The 20,079-nt window shown below is 43.4% G+C and overlaps 1 protein-coding gene across 4 annotated transcripts in view; it reads left to right on the plus strand.

The window, feature by feature from the left end:
• AGK (acylglycerol kinase) overlaps positions 1-20,079 on the plus strand; it is an 85,396-nt gene that overhangs the window by 27,213 nt on the left and 38,104 nt on the right. For all 4 annotated transcript variants that reach the window (XM_053254772.1, XM_053254770.1, XM_053254771.1 and 1 more), the window contains exons 3-6: positions 1,422-1,461; positions 3,951-4,030; positions 13,839-13,914; positions 18,615-18,707. In XM_053254772.1, coding sequence (XP_053110747.1) covers positions 1,422-1,461; positions 3,951-4,030; positions 13,839-13,914; positions 18,615-18,707 — 289 coding nt within the window. The remainder of the gene's footprint in view (positions 1-1,421; positions 1,462-3,950; positions 4,031-13,838; positions 13,915-18,614; positions 18,708-20,079) is intronic.

The following is a 20,079-nucleotide window of genomic DNA, read 5'->3' on the forward strand; positions in this document are numbered from 1 at the left end:
TCTGGGAAATAAATAATAAATGAATACTGTCAATGTCACGGATCCCCACCATGTGTCAGCCTGGTCTCAACCAGCCCCGTGATCTTAAACTTCACTGCTGCCACCAAGTAGACTTTTTTGTCTTATTTCTATGGCTGGGTCTACTAAAACAGCCTTCCAAACCTGTCTTATTCAAAGTTAGGTAGGGTGGAAAGGCTTCTAAGAGTGGGGGTGGGGAAACAGAGAGAAGCTAAATAAAAAAAACACAACAACTTCAAAACAAGAAAAATTTAACATAATTCAATTCAAAACAATAGTTCTTTTGGAAAATTTAATACAAAACAGCAACCATATGGGCACAAGGAATAAATAAAATATGAGCAAAACGCACACAATCTATCCTGCACTAATACTGGGCCATAACTCAGTCCTTACCGAGAGTCCTCTTGCAATCACTCCTAGTCGGCTTCTGCAGCAAGCCTGACTTGTCCCTTGCTCAGCCCTAGGTCCTGCTCAGTTCTGGGGGTTCATTCCCAGACTGTTCCTTTAGCTGCTTTGTGAGTGATTCAGTCCTCCAGAGAGTCACAGCTCTCGCAGTGATTTATCACCTCTCTTTCCTGCACCCGCTGATTCTCTCCTGACAGCAACTTGCACTCCTTGAATTCCTTCACTTGAACGGTCTTCAGTTCTCCAACTTGTCACTAAAACTCTGCTGAAGGCAGCCTCTTTATATTCTTCCCCCTCCAATTTTTTTCCAAACAAACCAGTCAAAACAACTCGTTCTCTCCATTATTTTAAAACATGGCCAATCAAACCAAACCTCTCTTCCCTCCAAAATAAAACTAGTACAATGTTTCTCCCTCCAAAACCAAACTGTAGAACAGGAGCTGTGAACTTTTGACCTCTGCACAGCTTTTTAACATCGGGAGTAAGCAAAGCAATTGCAATACAGAAATCTTATATATAAAAAGGAGGTTCAGGCCTCGTTCCTTCACAATCGAAGTAAAATAATATCATGCAAATCCAAGCAGATGAAAATAAATAAAATAAATAAAAACACTATAGTAAGAAGTGGATTATGCCACAAGAAGTTGGGGTTGCAGGAAACCTTTTCAGTAACTTAATGATTATACAGTTTAGGGTTCAGAGTCACCTTGGTCAACGCTGAGGCTGAGATGTTCTTCACTTATGTCATCTCATGATGTATAGCATCTGGTTTTTAGTATGAAGCCACAGCTAGAAAAAAAGAAGAAGGTTAATGTGGTCTCAGATTTTTGAATATTAAACTGTGTGATGTGTTGACAAGTGGTCCCTTTGAAAAATATGGTCTTTATATTTTGTGTGCCAAAGCAGGAGTAGATAATTTTAAATGCATGCATCCACCTATCTCCCTTCCTTAAACTTATGCAATCTAACACCCATTCTTTTCTTTTTTCTGATAGTGATAACCTACTACGGAGAGCTGCATGCCAAGAAGCCCAGGTAATACCATTTAACAAGATCAAATTAGATTAAAATCCCCTTCTTATCTCACTTGTGCAGGATTCTGGAGATTCTCCCAGCAGGTCTCTTTGACGTGACTAGCCTGACAACAGGGTTGTATGTATTCTTGTGCTACAGTACCAACAGGCACTTTCACCCTTCTTGCAGGGCCTGTGCTTTGCACCTAATTATACCTCAAATTCAGTGCCACTGAAAATTATTCAGGAGCATCATGAAGGCAGTTTGTTGATTATTCAGTATGACACTTCTGGACACTTAATTACCTGTATTTCTTCTTTTAGGTGAAGTTATGGGCCAGTTATAGAATGACAACTCTAAAGATTGAAATTTCATTTCATGAACTGACAAAGCAGAGAGCAATCAAGGGGTAGATTTTTCATTTTGATGGGACTGGTTACTCCGGTCCTTAAGCAAAAAGGGGCATGAGGGAAAGAATTCAAGGAGAGGAGAAGAGCAGACTTATTTATAATCTGTATTTCTTTTTCCTGCTCTCTTGAAATCTCCATTATCCTTTTGGGGCCTGTTACAGGGTATTAATTTTCATTTCAAAACCTGTGGCCAAATTTATTTATACCTACACAGTTCTGAAAGGCTTACAGGGTTGTATAAACATTTTGTAAACTTGGCTATCTCTTTGGCAAGACTTGAGATGAAAAATTTCCAGAAGTGCTTGAAGGTACAAAAGAGAGACCTTTTCTGATGGTCAAAGCTCGAAATAAAATCATCATCACTGAGGCTTCTTAACAGACGTTTGGGGAATATTTATAGTATTTATCAGTTATCCATCCCAAACACATTTTGGATGGATAAGGCTCAGAAATCATGTATAAAACATACCTACTGTGATATTAGCATACAAAATAAGCTCACATTTGCAGGGAAACAGCTGGGATATAAAATATTTAGGATCCCGTCTGAAATCTGCATTGTCGGCTCTGAATAAATACTTCTGCCTTACATACCTGTATATAAATCTAAAATACCAGTTTTCTCTTATATAATATACGTATATTGGATCTGAATTTTTTCTGGAATTTTCTTTCAGATAAAATGAAATCTATATTTTGGGGAAATTATCTGAATCTAGAATTCAAGGATGTGTAGAAACAAAGGCCTTGTTCATACATGCATGCACTTCACTGGATTGCAACATCAAGTGATTATTTGCAAGTGTGAATGTGCCATCATAGATGAAACACATTCTTTCTCTTATCTCAAACACCATGCTTTTCGTCAGAGTTAGATCACATAATCAACAGACATCATCTCAAACACAGTGCCTTTGAACAGAGTTAGATCATACAATCAACAGGCAGTCATCAGCTTTAGAGAAATCCAACGTTGTAAAGCAGGTCTGTAGGATATTCCATGGACTGCCTGCAAAACCCTGGACCTTTTTATGCTATGGGAAAGTGGAGTAAATGTGCATTGCCTTTCATCTGGAGATCCCAAAGCAGTTAGTAAATTATTGCAAAGATTCTTAATATGTTTCCCCCTCTTCTTTAAAACTGGAATGTATGGGAGCTATTTCTCAGCAATTCTGCCAGATGTATAGTTTGTACAAGAGACAGGTTGTTTCTTCCGAGCAAGCAAATGCATCGCTCCTCCTACCAAGTAAATAATTAGATGTTTCTAACAGCTGTAACGGACCAGAGAATTATGAATGCAGACACTCATTTCCCCTGATTTCCCTCAAGATTGCAAAAGTAATAGAATTAATCACTGACTTTTCCCATCTGTTCTTCAAATAACATGCCAGTTTGATTTCCTCTGTCCTTTGCCCCCGTGAATCACTGTCTCACATACCTTCTGCCTTCTCGTTCCTGTTGCAGTAAAATAAATAGAATTTAATGCTCAAGTTTGTTCTAATGCGTTTCTAAATTCTCTGCTCTAATAATCTTGGTGATGTTGATAATTGCTATGAATTGCTGCTTTGAAAAGCCACAGAGCTCTCTTAATATGACTGTTTTCAGCTGCCTCGTTTATTTCTCATCACCAAAAGCGCTGAGAATAAAATCATTGATTACTGTTATATATTATCTTTGCATGAGGCTTATCCTCATTAGTCAGCTTGTACCGCAGCGAGGCAGATGTTTCCAGATAGGCCACAGTAGAGCAAGTTGCACATGTTTAGGGTTTGCATTATCTTCGGTGGCATTGTGTGTGCGTGAGGAGTACATGGTGCATTCTGCCTGCAGTTTGTAGGTTGACAGCCATCATGTTTAACCAAAAGCTGAACTGGGCATCTTGCAGACCCTGAGGTCCAGCTAGCTGGGGTGGGAGTGGGTGGGGCAGAGGAAAGCAACCTCTGCTGAGCCAGTTTCTCTGTGTGGGGCAAGGAAAGGCGGGAAGAGTTCTGCAACCACCAAAATAACACAGAGGCATTAGTGACTTGCTTCAACCTCAGAAAAAGAAAGGAAATATGGTTCTTTTATATCAGGAACGTCACACTTTCTCTCCATTATTAGGCATTTGGCAACCAGATTATTCCTCCCAGCATGCAGATAAAGAAGGCAACAGTATTTCTCAATCCTGCAGCTTGTAAAGGGTAAGATTCCCTACAGTATTTCCTTCCCTAGCCTCTCTGTCTACCTGTTCTTTATACCTTTCTTTGCAGGGCAGTCATTGATGAGAGTGAAAGTTGTAGAATCATATGCCCCATTCATTCATTCTCCAAACCCCTGCTGTACATGCTTAGAGTGTGTAATGTGAGCTAGGAGGTCCTGCCCTCTGGTGCACCAATCACCCTCACATCTACACTCTTCACACTTAGTGAAGAGAGCTGGTCTTGTGGTAGCAAGTATAAATTGTCCCCTTAGCTAAGCAGGGTCCACCCAGGTTGCATATGAAAGGTAGAGTAGAAATGTGAACATTGTAAGATATTCCTCTCAGGGGATGGAGCTATTCTGGGCAGAGCACCTAGGTTCCAAGTTCCTTCCTATCTTGGAGATGCCTTCCCTGGCATCTCCAAGATAGGGCTGAGAGAGATTCCTTCCAAGCCTCTGTCAGTCTGTGTAGATGATACTGAGCTAGATGGACCTATGGTCTGACTCAGTACATGGCAGCTTCCTATGTTAAGTCATTCATCTGTAGAGGCGAATGCCTTAAATGTGATTGCACCCATTTCCGTGATCAGCAGCTGATCACAGAAATGGGTGTGATCACGCTTAAAAATGCCCTAAATGTGAACTGTGTGGGCACGAGGGTGATTGATGCGCTAGCGACACACCGGGGTGTGTGTGTGTGTGTGTGTGTGTGACTTCCAAATCTGCATTATGTGGGGTAGGCTTGTATAGCAGGGGTTTGGAGAACGAGTAAACAGGGCTATAGAGTTGGAGGGGGCCTTGTAAGCCATCTCCTCACTACAGGAAATCCAGAGCAATTCTCTGTCTCATGGATAAGCAACCTTTGGCACTCCAGCTGCTGTTGAACTACAACTCCCATGGTTGTGGCTCAACAATAGCTGGAGTGCCAACTGCCAAGGGTTGCCTCCTGTCCTCTCCAGAACAATTCCTCCTCTGGGCGATACAACTCCTGGTAGCCCTACCCCACTTCTGTGCTCACAGAATCCTGCATAGTCTCTTCCTTGCTTTAGAGCTCCGAATCGGCACGATAAAGACCTGAAGGGCTCCATTTGAGAACAGTTTGTCTAAAGATGAATACCAAAAGAGGAAAAGCCCATTGGGGAGGGTGTTCCAAAGCCAAGGGGCCACAACCGAAAAGGCCCCATCTATAGTCCCCAGCAACCAGATCTCTGCTAGTGATGGGGCCATGAGCAGGGCCTGAGATGCTGAGCGGATGGTCTTGGCAGGTTCATTTGGGTGAATATGGCCTTACAGGTACCCCAGCCCCAAACTGTGTAGAGCTTTAAAGGTCAAGACCAGCACCTCGAATCTAGCCCGGAAGCAGACTGGTAACCAATGACGCTGCCTAAAACATGGGAACATAGGAAGCTGCCATATACTGAGTCAGACCATTGGTCTATCTAGCTCAGTATTGTCTATACAGACTGGCAGTGGCTTCTCCAAGGCTGCAGGCAGGAATCTTTCTCAGCCCTATCTTGGAGATGCCAGGGAGAGAATTTGGAACCTTCTGCTCTTCCCAGAGCAGCTCCATCCCCTGATGGGAATATCTTATACGGCTCACACTTCTAGTCTCCCTTTCATATGCAACCAGGGTGGACCCTGCTTAGCTAAGGGGACAAGTCATGCTTGCTAGCACGAGACCAGCTCTCCTCTCAGGTTTAGGTGAACAGAAAGGTCTTTTTATCTGGCATCCAAAAGAACAATATGATGGTGACGGGCAATCCTCACTGGAGAGGTATTCCATAAACGGGGTTCCACCACCAAAAAGGCCCACTACCCAGTAGCCAGCCACCCACCTCACCTCATTTGGCAGGGGTGTCTGGAGCAGGGCCTCTGAAGATCTCAAGGACCAGGTAGGGATGTATATGGCAAAGTGCTCTCAAATTACCATGTCTCAAGCTGTTTAGGGCTCTAAAAGTTAAAACCAGCACTTTGAATTGGGCCTGGAAATGGACTGGAAGCCAGTGAAGCTGATGCAGCCCTGCTAACTGGGCGAAGAGGCACATTTTTAACGTGGTGATTCTCTTTATTTAACAGGGGGAGTAACTGGCCCTATCCACCCCCAGCACAGAACCTCCAGTGACTGTTTCTGGTGTCTACCTCATGTTTCCTTTTAGATTGTGAGCCCTTTGGGGACAGGGATCCATTTTATTTTTATTTATTTATTATTTCTCTATGTAGAAACAAGAAAAGTTTCTTTGGAAACATATGTTGAAAAGCGGTATATAAATGTTGTTGTTGAAGCCCTGGCATGATATGATCAAAATGCCCAGTCCCAGTTAGTAATGTTGCAGCCCTGTTTTGGACCAAGTGTGGTTTCCAAACCATTTTCAAAGGCAGTCCCACATACAACATATTGCACTAATCTAAACTGTAAGTGTTGCTTTTAAGATAACGGAAGGTCGTCTTCTTGCATAGACTCATACCCTGTGCCTGTTGCTGAGGAACATCATTAAGTGTTTTGACAGCTGCCTTTAAAAGGCTGATTGCGGAAGGAAATCACTCGGCAGTAATGCATACAAATGTGCCTCTTGATCAGTTTCATGTCCTGTAAATGACATCTGGGCAGGAGTTCTTTGTCATGCTCTCCCAACATTCTGCCACACACTTGCATGACTGAGGCTTCGTTCTCGCAAACAGGAGATGAACTGATAAACCTGCCTCCGCAGCTGGGGTTCACATGGTGAAATGTTTCACCATGAAAAAACCTACATACAGAAAAATAGTTGTCAGAGAGGAGGTTCTACCCTAGCCTTTCCTCTGGCATGCTAGTTTTCTAAGTGCAGGAATCCCTCTTTTTGTTTGATTTTTGTTTCTTTTGAATGGAGTAGCATTCCATCATGTGAGCCCCCCCCCCACTTGCAGTCTATTGGTACAGTATTTAAGAACAGCCCTGCTGGATGAGGCCCGAGGCCTATCTATTCCAGCATCCTGTTTCCCACAGATGCCTCTGAGAATTCCACAGGCACGAGGTGAAGGCATGCCCTCTCTCCTGCTGTGGTTCCCCTTTAACTGGTATTTAGAGGCATCTTGCCTCTGAGTCTGGAGGTGGCCTATAGCCATCAGACTTGTAGCCATTGATAGACCTGTCCTCTGTGAATTTGTCTAAGCCCCCTTTAAAGCCATCCAAGCTAGTGGCCATCACCACATCCTATGGCAGAGAATTCCATAGATTAATTATGTACTGTGTGAAAAAGTACTTCCTTTTGTTGCTCCTAAATTCCCTGGCCTTCAGTTTCATGGGATGACCCCTAGTTCTAGTATGCTGTGTGTGAGAGAGACATTTCCCTCTGTCCACTCTCTCTACGCCATGCATAATTTATACACCCCTATCATATCTCTCCGCAGTCACCTTTTTTCCAAACTAAAAGGCCCCAGATGCTACAGCCCGGACACAACATTAGCACTCCGTTTTGTGAGATTTGGACATGGCACTTAGGGCAGGACTGCCAAGATGAAGAAGTGTTGTTTCAAGGATACTGCCACTGCTGCTATTTGGGGTGGAGAGCCAGGCTTGCAATAGCAAGCATGAATCATCCCCTTTGCTAAGCAAGGTTTGCCTGGCTTTGCATTTGCATGGGGGACTGCATGTGAGCGCAGTCTGCTGTAAGGCAGTTCCCTTAGGGGATGGGGCCACAGCTCAGTGATAGAGCCTTTGCTTACACACAGAAGGTCCCAGGTTCACTCTCTGGCATCTCCATGTAGGGCTGGAAGAGACTCCTGCCTAAAACCTTGGAGAACCGCTGCCAGTCAGTATAGACAGTACTGAGCAAGATGGATCAGTGGTCTGACTCAGTACAAGGCAACTTCCTATGTATTGCTACTTCTATGAAGATCTATATACTACTTTTCTATATACAGTTATATAAAAATATAAATACTTTTATAGAAATATATACTTTTCTATATACAGTTCTCAAAGTGGTTTCCATAGATAGATTAGATTAGATTAGATTAGATTAGATTAGATTAGATTAGATTAGATGATTCCCTGTCCCAAAAGGGCTCACAATAGAAAAAAATGTACATAACATGGATAGGGGCTGTCTAAGTTCCCATCATTTCCCATTCTGCACACTGGGACACTTTGTTCTCTTTCTGTTCTGGCTTTTCAGCGGAGGGTTAAAATGTATACAGAGATACAATTATAACAGGGATATGTGGGGGCACGTCTGGCAGAAACTTCTGGTCCCTATTACTTGATGTCATAGTAGACAGCTCGGCTGCCCTGGGCCAGATCCAATGCCCCTTTGGCCAGGGAAACTGTGCCCTCAAGCGAGGAGGTTCCTGATCATTCAGGGTTACCATTATTAGCAGGGACATCCATTATATCAGCCCAAAATAGTCTGTCCCTTACAGGGTGCCATTTGTCCCTTATTTTCAGCTAATGGGAACTCATGGCCCAGGTCAAACCAGTTATTTTCACTAATGAAGAATAAGATCGTGATTATATATGCATGCAATTCAAAGAAATTATCTTTGAATTAATTTCAAAGCAGGGGGAGAGCAACTGGCCTTGCCAATCCCAGCACAGCATCCCTCCAGTGGCTGTTGCTGGTGTCTATCTTACGTTTCTTATCTATCTATCTATCTATCTATCTTTAACATATTATTATACTGCCCAAAACCCACGTCTCTGGGCGGTTTACAACAAAGTAAAAACAGAAAAAGTAAAACATTAGTTAAAACAAAAGAACAACCAAAAGTTAAAACATTACAACAATTTAAAAATTTTTAAATAATATTTTAAGAACAGTATTAAAACAATATTTAATTAAAAGCCTGTTTTAGATTGTGAGCCCTTTTGGGGATAGGGAGCCATTTTAAATAAAGATTAAATACATAAATAAAATTTGTTTGTTTGTATCTATGTAAATTGCTTTGGTAACTTTTGTTGAAAAGTGGTATATAAATATCCGTCTTCATATTCGTATAGTCATAGGAAGCTGCCTTATACTGAGTCAGACCTTGGTTCATCTAGCTCAGTATTGTCTGCACCAAATATTCCCAACCTATGGTGCTCCAGACATCTGGGCTGCTTGGAGGAAGAGCAGGATATAAATTTAAATAAATAAATAAATAAATAAAACTTTTGAATCTTGTAAACCACTTCAAATACTATTAATAGAAAATTGGGATAGAATCTGAATTAAATACATTCCTTGGAAACCAAGGGAGTGATGCACTTGACGGCCATACTGGGATGGGACCAAGTGTGTCCATCCATCCCATGGCAGTGAGCATCCCATCTTCTGCAAACAGAAACTTGATGGGAAGAGGCAACGTTCCTTTGTGTAGCGATGTTTTGCAACACCTGTCCCAGCATTCTGTGCAATCTACAGGTTGTACCTCCTTGTGCACCATGCCCGTAACTGTAATGGGCATTTCATAGTTTACAAAATTGTCAAGTTAGCCGAAACTGCAAATTGTTGTTGAAACTTATTTTTGATGGGGTATAAGTCTTATAAACTACACGTCTTTGAAAAATGCCCCTTATTTAAAGTCTTGTTTTCTATTCCCAGGATGCTATAAATTATTTTTGCAGAATAATTTATAATTAATAGCATGCTTATTTATTATGCAGTAACCGGCATAAAAATGCATGAGAGCATTACCAAAACAAGGTCAGGTAAAGTTTTTGTTTTAATGTTACTGAATAATAAAACAAGTAATATTTCCACTTTAAAAGTAGAATTTGCAGCCTACTGAGCAAGGGCTAATATTCCATATTTCATTAGTTGGGCAATAGTACATATTTTGCTTGAGGACATATTTTCAGGGCCTTTTGAGGGGGAAAAGTTCATTAAAGCTACAGTAGAAAGATTATGTATGTAAGTGATCTCTTAATAAATTGATCATATTCACTGAAGTTGAGCATTGTGAGTTGGCTGAAAGTTAGATCCTGAACTAGAGGTGCAATCTTATACTTGTTTACTCAGAAGTAAGTATACTTAAATGGAAATAAGCTTTATTGAACTCTGTATGACTTAATTCTGCGAACAGGAGCACCTCGTTATTTGCAGAACTGCTGTTCGCGGTTCCATGTATCTGTGGGGTATCTAATAGACACCCATTTCCAGTATCTGCAGATACTAATGGGTTAAAACCCACATATCTGTGGTTCCTAGAGGGCTGAAAATGACTGCGGAGGTTACTTCTGGCTGCCATTTTGTCAGGAGGAGCCATTTTGTGGCTCATTGCTTGAAAAAAATGGACATTTTCCCACAATCCTTTGAGGTTTGGGGGGCATTTCATCCTTTGGGGGGGCATTCCTAGGCACATGGCAACGTCACAGTATGTTCTGGGCTGTTTGGGGGCTTTAAATCCCCCCCGCCCTGGAACCTACCCCCCCTTTCCCCATAGCCCTAATGCCTTGTTACTCGTAATTCCATTGCAGTAGTAGACGAGGAATGGGACCCCTGCAAGTAATGAAGTTCTCCTGTAATTGTCATTGTAAAGAGGCTGTGAAAACAATGGCTGATGCTAACACTGTGTGCATGCTTCGACCATCTCTATGCAGCGCTAGCTCTCATGCTTCCAGAGCTCCTGATCAGGACTGCAATCACCTCAGAGGTCTCCCAGCACTCTGGAAGTGCTCTGTTAGACCAGAAACGTGCCCCTGACTGCCAGGAAACTTGGCCATGGGGAGCGGTCACTAGAGGATGCAAGTCCAAAGCTGGGACTGGGAGCTCACCAAAGGTCACAGCAGGCAGGAAGCCAGGAAGCCAGGAGGATCAAGACAGAAGGCAGAAAGCAGGAAGACGCCAAGGGTCAAACCAAGTAGTCGGCAGGAGCCAGAGGGTCAAACAGAAGTTGGGAACACACAGGAGGTCAAGCCAAGTATCAATCACAAGAACATAGGAAGCTGCCTTCTACCGAGTCAAACTCTTGACCCACCTAGTTCAGTATTGTCTTCACAGACTGGCAGTGACTTCTCCAAGACTGCAGGCAGGAGTTTCTCTCAGGCCTGTCTTGGAGATGCCAGGGAGGGAACTTGGGACCTTCTGCACTGCAGGCAGGCATGTGGGTGTTCTTCCCAGAGCAGCCCCCTCTCCTAAAGGGAATATCTTCTAGTGCTCACACATGTAGTCTCCCTTTTAAATGCAAACCAGGGCAGGCCTTGCTTGGCAAAGGGGACCGTTCATGCCTGCTACCAAAAGACCAGCTCTCCTCCCATCAAAGCCAGAGGCTCTGGTTTTGACTGATAGCGGGTCAAGCCAGGAGTCAGGAACAAGCCAAAGGTGAAGCCAAATCAACAGTCAGGAGACAGAGGGTCAAGCAGGTAATCGGGAGTCTAAACAAGCCAGAGGTCACTCCAAGCCGCAAGACAACAGAACAAGGAGACCTGGCTATTGAAGCAAGGCCTTTTAGACTTCCTGCTGCAGGGAGAAGCCAATGAGGGATTCCCTAGGGCAGTCCTGCTCAACCCCACCCCCCAGCTGTTCTTGGACTACAGCTCCCATAATCTCCAGCCACAGTGGCCAACAGGCAGGGGTTATGGGAATTGTAGGCTAACATCTGTAGGTGTGGGGGAGCACCCACCAGTTAAGCAGCCCTACCTTAGGGCAGTGCTTGTGCAGGGCTTCAGTGGCCAAGGAATCTGCTGTAATGCAGCAGGCTGCCACAAGGGGCAGCAGCATGCTGAGCCTGAGCAGAGCAAGCAGGACACTGTCCCTCAGGGGCTTGTGAGAGCTCCAAAGTAATTGTGCTCCTGTGTAAAAGGGCCCATGCTTTGGAAGCATGGGGACTAATGCTGCATGTGTACTCCTGTTCAAAACCTGTATTCAGCGTTAGCCAGGATGTCAGCCAATTACTTCAGAATATGTAGTTTGTGACAGACACACCCATGTGACCCACCCACCACAGGGGAGCAACAGCAGGAGAGAACTTTGGTCTTCAAGCCCTGCTTGTGGGATTCTTGGTGGAATCCGGTTGGCCAGGATCAGGGTACTAGACCCAAGTCCATATGCTTTGGTCTGCTCCAGAAGGGCCCTCCTTCCGTTCTGTTATCCTCCTTCCCTGGCTATTGGGATAAGAGCAGTTTGCCGCCTTGATCGAAATTTTCTTCTGAAGTACAATCTGTAGGATTAGGAACATTGGGAGTTGCTTTATACTGGATCAGGCCATTGGTCTGTCCAGCCCAGTATTTCCTACACTGTCTGGCATCTGGTCTCCAGGGTTTCAGACAGCGGTCTTTCCCAACTCTACCTGGAGATGCCAGGGTTTGAACCGAGGAGGAGAGCTGGTCTTGTGGTAGCAAGCATGACTTGTCCCCATAGCTAAGCAGGGTCTGCCCTGGTTGCATCTGAATGGGAGACTTGATGTGTGAGCACTGCAAGATATTCCCCTCAGGGGATGAAGCTGCTCTGGGAAGAGCAGAAGGTTTCAAGTTCCCTCCCTGGTTTATCCAAGATAGGGCTGAGAGAGATTCCTGCCTGCAACCTTGGAGAAGCCGCTGCCAGTCTGTGAAGACAATACTGAGCTAGATAGACCAATGGTCTGACTCAGTATATGGCAGTTTCCTATGTTCCTATCTACACTCAAGCGGATGCTCCTCCACTGAACTATGGCCCCATCCCCTAAGGGGAATCTCTTCCTGCAAGCAGCACTCATGTAGTCTCCCATCCAAATGCAAAGCAAGGTGCTCTCTGCTTAGCAAAGGGACAATTCCTGCTTTCTACAAGATCAGCTCTCCTCTAGCATCTTCTAAACACCACAGTATTGCCCCTAATAGAACCTAGCCACAGGAGCTCATTAATTAATTAATTAATTAATTAATTAACTTTATTTGTTAGCTGCCCCATAACAAATTGTTCTCTGGGCAGCTCACAACAGAGGATAGACAAATGTTGTGCTGTAAGATTTTTCAAATAAATTTAGTCGTGTCCAAGCATTGCTTCCTCGCCCTGATTGTTCCCACATCCCTTCTTCGCCATGATATTAGCCACAGAAGCCCCTTGTTGGGTAAGCCAGGACCAGTCTTGTAAGGTGTAAGGGTGCTTCTTTGTGGAGTAGTTTCTAGGGATCAGGAGTGCTCATTCATTCCTTTAAGCTATCAGATTCCTTTAAGCTGTGCCTGAGCCATGGTTCTTCCCTACCTTGCCCCCTGGTTTCTGTATGGCTGATGGGACCAATAGCAAGGCCAGCTTGGAGTGTACTCTGCAGGAGGCAATGTGTGATGATAGCATCTCATTTTTTCTCGCAGCATTACACCAGTGTTTTGAAAGACCTTTTGAACTTCCAGTTTTCTGCTAAAGAGCTGAATGGAGAACGGAGGAAAGTCCTTTGTAGACATTTTCAAAGTGCCTGTAGCTCTCTGAATGCAGCAACACAAATGAACTACATTCGGCATCACAAGTTCAGCTACAAGCAACGGGAGAAACTTTATCTCCTCATAATAGCACCCTTCAGGTTTCTCAGTTTTGCTATTAAGCATCATTTGAGTCCAAAGTGGCCCAGTGGTTCCTTCTCTCACTCCCTCTCATTAATTTGCTTTAGTCATAAAGTAGGCAGATTTCACTGCTTACATAGGAACCTTACCACTGGATACTGATGATGACTCATTCTGCATACAAAAATAAATGCCAGTCACCTTCAAACTGATAAATAAGAATAGTCAATAGTTCTGCTTTGGTCCCTGCCTCCCAACTGCTAGTATTGGCTGTGCGCCAGAGACGTGCAGAATAACTTGTTTTTATTAGGAACTTTTTTTTTAACATTGAGATGTTTTGAACGAGTGCATAAAGTGATCTGTCGCCTCTTACGTTTTAGCAAAGCAAGAAGCCTTTTTGAAAAGAATGCAGCCCCAATTCTACACTTGTCTGGTTTGGATGTGACTATAGTAAAGGTAAAGAATATTTATTTATTTATCATATTTTATACAGCCTGATATGTACATCTTTAGGCAAAGTACAAAGTTTAAAACAATATAAAAAGTCACTGTTTAAAATCCATGAAACACAATAAAAACAATCACATACAACAATTATTAAAACAATTTATTTATTTAACATATTTTTATACCGCCCAAAACTTGTACCTCTGGGAGGTTTAAAACTAATTAATTCTAATTAAAAGCCTACAAGGTGAGTCTTGATGGTCTTCCTGAAAACAAACAGAGAAGGAGATGCTCTTATTCAGTGGGGACCATATTCCAAAGCCCCGGTCGCCACCAGACAGTGGATTTATGCTTTCTCCCCTTAGTGAATATTTTCCCATTCTGGTAGTTATTGGTTAGGGTTAGCATTGCCACTTGTTCAGGACTGGCCTGGACAGTCCAAGAATCAGATGTCCTGTCCAGGATGTAGGAAAAGTGTCATCCTGGATACAAAATGTCCAGGAATTTGAGTGGGAAGATTGCTTTAACAATTTTACCTATTTTTCTGGTGCTTCTCTCCAGGCATTGAAACTACTTTAAAGCTCCATATTCTTACCCTTTCTCTGGAGCCACTGCTGCTGACTGGCTAGGCTCCCTTTCTCTATATAGTAACCTTTCTGGATCATCTCTAGAGTTATTGATGGTGGCAGTGGGCCTCTGGGCTTAGCTGTGAAGTATATGGACAGAGAGAGTCTCCTTTTCTGTAGTCCAACTGTATTTAAACAACAGTCATTATATAAACTGCTATAAAGCAAAGGCAGGCAACAGAATATGGCAGGCAATGGAAGACGAACCAGTCAAGGCTCTAACCAAACTATGCCAGCAAATTTGGAGAATGACACAGTGGCCAACAGATTGGAAGAGGTCACTCTACATACCCATACCAAAGAAAGGAGATTTAACAGATTGCACAAACCATCGCACAATAGCCTTAATTTCACATGCTAGCAAAATAATGCTCAGGATCATCCCACGCAGATTAGAGCCCTACGTGGAAAGGGAAATGCCAGATGTTCAAGCAGGTTTCAGAAAAGGCAGGGGAACAAGAGACATCATTGCTGATGCACGCTGGATAATTGAGAAAGCCAAAGAATACCCAAAAGACATCAATATGTGCTTTATTGACTACAGAAAAGCCTTTGATTGCATCAACCATGTCAGGTTATGGAATATCCTTAGGAAAATGGGTGTCCCAGAACTCATTGTTCTCATGAGAAACCTATACACAGGGCAGGAAGCCACAGTCCAGACAGAACATGGTGAAATAGACTGGGTCCAGATCAGCAAAGGAATAAGACAAGGCTGCATACTTTCGCCTTATTTATTCAACTTATATGCCGAACATATACTGAGAGAAGCTAGATTGGAAGAAGATGAGTATGGTTTTAAAGCTGGAGGAAGAAACATCAATAACCTGTGCTACACTGATGGCACCACTCTGATAGTTGAGAATGTGGATGATCTGCAAGCCCTCGTAATGAAAGTCAAGGAGCACAGTGAAAAAATGAGACTACTAGTAAATGTAAAGAAGACTGTCACGCCCTCGATCTCCGACAGCGAGGAGGAAGGGGAAGCTGTCAATTTTCCAGCCGAGTCAGGAGCGTCCGAGGGGCAGAGCCCGGCTGTCAGCGTTCATGAAACGGCTGTGGTAGATCCAACTAATGATTTAGAGCAGGCACAACAACCTGAGGCAGCAGAAAGCTTGAGAGACCAATCGGAAGAAGAACTATGCAATGAAACACTGACACCACAACAACGCAGGCGCACTAAACGCAGAACGCAATTAGAATCTATTAGAAGGAGCAAACACCTCTTGCTGAAGGCTGATAAGCCGTGAATTATTGCCAGCTGGGAGCTATCGGCTTCCACTATAAATCCTGTCACCAGCCGTCTACTCCTTGCTGAAAAACAACGTACGTCATTCAGTCAACAGCGTTCAGCCAAGCCGTGAACTTCCCTGGCATTTGGCCAGACCTTGACAAAGACTAAACTAATGACAATGAGTACAGCAACCAGCCTCAGAATTGACAATGAAGACATTGAAGTGGTGGATAGCTTCTGCCTTTTAGGGTCAACTATCAACAGTAAAGGATCCAGCAGCCAAGAAATACGCTGTAGACTAGCACTTGGGAGGGTTGCAGTGAAGACCTTGGAAAGGATATTTAGATGCTGTGACGTGTCTATATCTACAAGGATTAGAATAGTTCGGACAATGGTTTTCCCTGTGACACTCTATGGATACAAAAGCTGGACTTTAAGGAAGCAAAATAGAAAAATTCTTTTGAAGTTTGACGCTTTTGAAGTTTGGTGCTGGAGAAGACTTTTGAGGATACCATGGACAGCCAGGAAAACAAACAGATGGATCAAAGAACAAATCAACCCAAAATTTCCACTTGAGGCACAAATGACCAGGCTCAAACTATCATACTTCTGTCACATTATGTGAAAACCCAGCTACCTTGAGAAGTCTATAATGTTGGGGAAAGTTGAAGGAAAGAGAAGAGGATGACCAGCAGCAAGGTGAATTAACTCGATTACGACAGCAATGAATGCACCACCGAGAGACCTTAAAGGCCAAGTTGAAGACAGATCATCCTGGAGAGAATCTATCATTGTGTTCGCTAAGAGTCGACACTGACTTGACAGCACTTAATCAATCGATCACTAAAGCAAAGTAAACATTTAATGCAATGGGGTGCACTTAATAGAGGAATTCTTTCTGAATGTGGCAACCCTAATCAGGATCCACGTGTTGCTAGAGGTGAAATCAAAGAGGAAAGAGTATAATGATGAAGCCAAGGGCTGCTTGTTACTTCAAGTAAAAGCAAAGGTTTTTGCTTTTCCATTTTGTGGACCCCATTTCCTTTCCTGTTTACTTCAAGTATTCATTATTTTTTCAATGATGCCTTTTTTGTAAACTGGTTCTATAGCTTTCTATTTCTTCAACAAAGGTGATGGAGACTGTGCTGCATCCCAGTGAGAGTCTAAGCATAACCATCTGTGAGTTCAGTGCTAATGCAAAGAGTGTTGTTGGTGACTCTGCCTCAGAGTGTTAAATTCTGGTGTGCAGAAGATCAAAAAATGCCACAGAGCACTGGAGATTAATTAAAAGTAGCCTTTTATACCTTTTAATGACTCCTCTGATAGGAAAAGGCTCATTTTCATTGATGGGAATATTAAAGAGCCTTCCCAAGGAAGCGGAAACTTCACTGGAATGAATTAAGCTGTTTGAGATTACATTGTGTTAGGTGCTTAATGTATGTTGTGATATCTACCAGCAATTAAGGCTGTCTTTCCTCTTCTCATAGGCAGAAGGGCATTCTGTTAGAAGAATGTCCTAGGCCTGATGACCTGATCGCAGAGGAAACCACTTCCCCGGGGAGGCAGGATCTTTCCCATCATCCCTGGTCATCCTTCTACCATGTTTAGGAAAGGGAGCTTCTTGAGTAGTTTGTTGGGTTGTTCTTCCTCCATTTTGGGTGGTGGGGGTGGGGGTGAACTTGAGAATCTTGGAAGAGGTCTTGCCTTCCCAGGAACTGCTTGTTAGCCCTCCCTGCCCAGTTTCAGAAATGAGTCCTTCCCTGAGATGAATGCTCTCCTACCAACGAGGACCGAAATCCACCACATAATAATTTCCCTTTTTCAAGACAGTGTAATTTCCCCCCCAGTATTTGTGTTTTTTTTTAAAAAGCTTATATCCCACTTTTCTCATGTGATCAAAAGCAGCTAATAAATGAATAAAACGGAACTTTAAAAACAGCAACAGCTTTACAACAACAAAAATAGCCTCAGAAGCAAAATCAACCAACTCAAAGTTAACGTCCCAAGCCAGCAAAAAGGAAAAAAAAAAAAAGCTTGCACAGCCCTAAAAGCCCTCCGGGAGAGTCTTGTGCTTGTGTGTATGTGCAGATCTTGACTACTGCATGAACACATTATTATTTGAGCTGCAATAATGAGTATATGAAGCTATTTTATCCTAAGTTGGACCATGATCCATCTAGCCCAGCACTGGCTTCTCTGATTGGCAGGAGCTCTTCAGGGTCTCAACCAGAGACATTTTCTCCAGCCTCAGCATCTCAGATATTTCAGATGCCAGAGACTGAACCTGGGACCTTCAGCATATAAAGCATGTGTTCTACCACTGAGCAATGGCCCCTCTCCATTTGTTTTTTTTAAAACTATTGTTCTATCCAAGGGGTTATCATATTTAATAACAAGCTCTTAATAGTTAAGCAGGATGCTGCTACTCAATTCTTGGGTTGGAAACCATCACAAATCCCTCCAGTGTTTTAGGATGTGACTTGGGAAGTTCAATAGGTGGCACTGTTTGCTTTCAGCAATATGCTAGTATAGTACCTTGGATGCATGGTACGAAAACAGTTTGCAAAAAACAATATTGTTGTGAAGAGTCTCTCTCTCTCAAACAACCCTTCCTCTCTTTTTTGTAGCAAAAAGTGGATTACGTGTTTTGGATTAAGTGCTTTTAATTCGAGATAAATTTGGTCCGCTTTAAATCTCCCTTCTGTTTGCCTTGGCCGTAAATATATTTTGTGAGAATCCCTGCTTTGTCTTGTACATTAAAAGATCATATATGCAGAGCTGAAGTTTTCCTTTTAGTCAGACAATATTGAACACAATATGTTTCTGGGCTCTGTTTTTTTTAATCTCAGACAGATTATGAAGGCCAAGCAAAGAAGTTGCTGGAGCTGATGGAAAACACAGACATGATCATTATTGCCGGAGGGGATGGGACTGTCCAGGAGGTATTGTAAGAACTCTCAAATACATTATCTTCCTTGCCCCTGGCCTAATCCATATTGGAAGCAAAGAACTAGTAGCTGAGTTCTGATACAGAGAAGCTTTTCAAGCCCCCATTATGAATGATGGTATCTTTTGAGCAGGGAGGATGTCTGTAGATAATCTTGGCCTGAAAAGTTGTAGACAGAAAAAGATGCCGTCATCTTGAGTGCTCAGGATTTAGGAGGCGGAGCCAGATAGGCTGCACAACTTAGCTGCCCCGCCCCAAATATGTTGCACTGCCAACATTCCTGACTATTGGCCATTGTGGCTGGGGATGATGGGAGTTGTAGTCCAAAAAAAGCTGGAGGGCCAAAGTTGTGCAGCTTTGTATTAGACTCTCAGGTGTATAGAGCAAGTTTGGAGCTCGTTGTCACTTGGCCGTGGCTTTTTTTTTTTTTAAACAACTGCCCCAAATCCATCTTGTGCTTTTGTGTGCCAGCACTTCACCTATGCTGTGGTCTGTATTATACCACTGTGTTTCCTGTGCTGTATGCTCCTAGCAGAAGCCACGTCTCTCCATAGCTGAAAACACTGAGTAGCGTTTTAAAATAGATCTACATCATAGCACCAGTCCTGTAGCTTTCAAAGGCAGCTCCTGCTGTGCATGCTGCAGCTCTTAATGAATAATGGCCTCCTCTTCGGCACCGGGCATGGGGATTGCACAAGGAGTAAGTGACATGCAGTGTTCCCTCTAACAGGGATTCCCAGGTGTTACTGACTACAACTCCCAGAATCCCCAGCCAAAGGCCACTGCAGCTGGGAATGCTGGGAGTTGTAGTGAACAACATCTGGGTATCGCTGCTAGAGGGGACAGTAGTGACATGGATGTGGTTTTGTAAGGTGGAATAACTTAAGTTCTGCCCAGTTTCCTGTTGACAACATGGGGAGGTCCTCGGGGCGGTGGGGGGAGAAGATACTTGTCTTTTTAGGGGGTCTTTCCTGGAGTTTCAGGAAGGGGCTGCAACTCCTGCCTGGGCACTGTGCCATGGTGCTGCCGTCTCAGTCTCACCTTGACAAATGCATAAGTGTGTGGCTTTCCTGCCATTTGAGGGAGCGGAAGAGCTGTCAAGCCTTCACTTTGTTTAGAGAGCAGACTTACTGTTTTCTGTGGGCTCACAGGTACTGTTTCCAAATTTGGTAGCACAGGATGAGACCTGAAGAGTAGATGATAATATTGTAGCAGGTCAACTGTAGTGGCTTTCCAAAGTTTTTTGACCACTTGGGCAAGGTGGGGTGGGGTACTCTGTTGCTAGAAAAGGGCCAGCAGACTCTGTTTCCTGCCGTCAGCTTAGAGGGCAGGGTCTCATAGGACCAATATGCATGAGCCAGCCAAAG

This window comes from Hemicordylus capensis, chromosome 5 (genome assembly GCF_027244095.1).
Source record: "Hemicordylus capensis ecotype Gifberg chromosome 5, rHemCap1.1.pri, whole genome shotgun sequence".
In the NCBI taxonomy this organism is placed as follows: Eukaryota; Metazoa; Chordata; class Lepidosauria; order Squamata; family Cordylidae; genus Hemicordylus; species Hemicordylus capensis.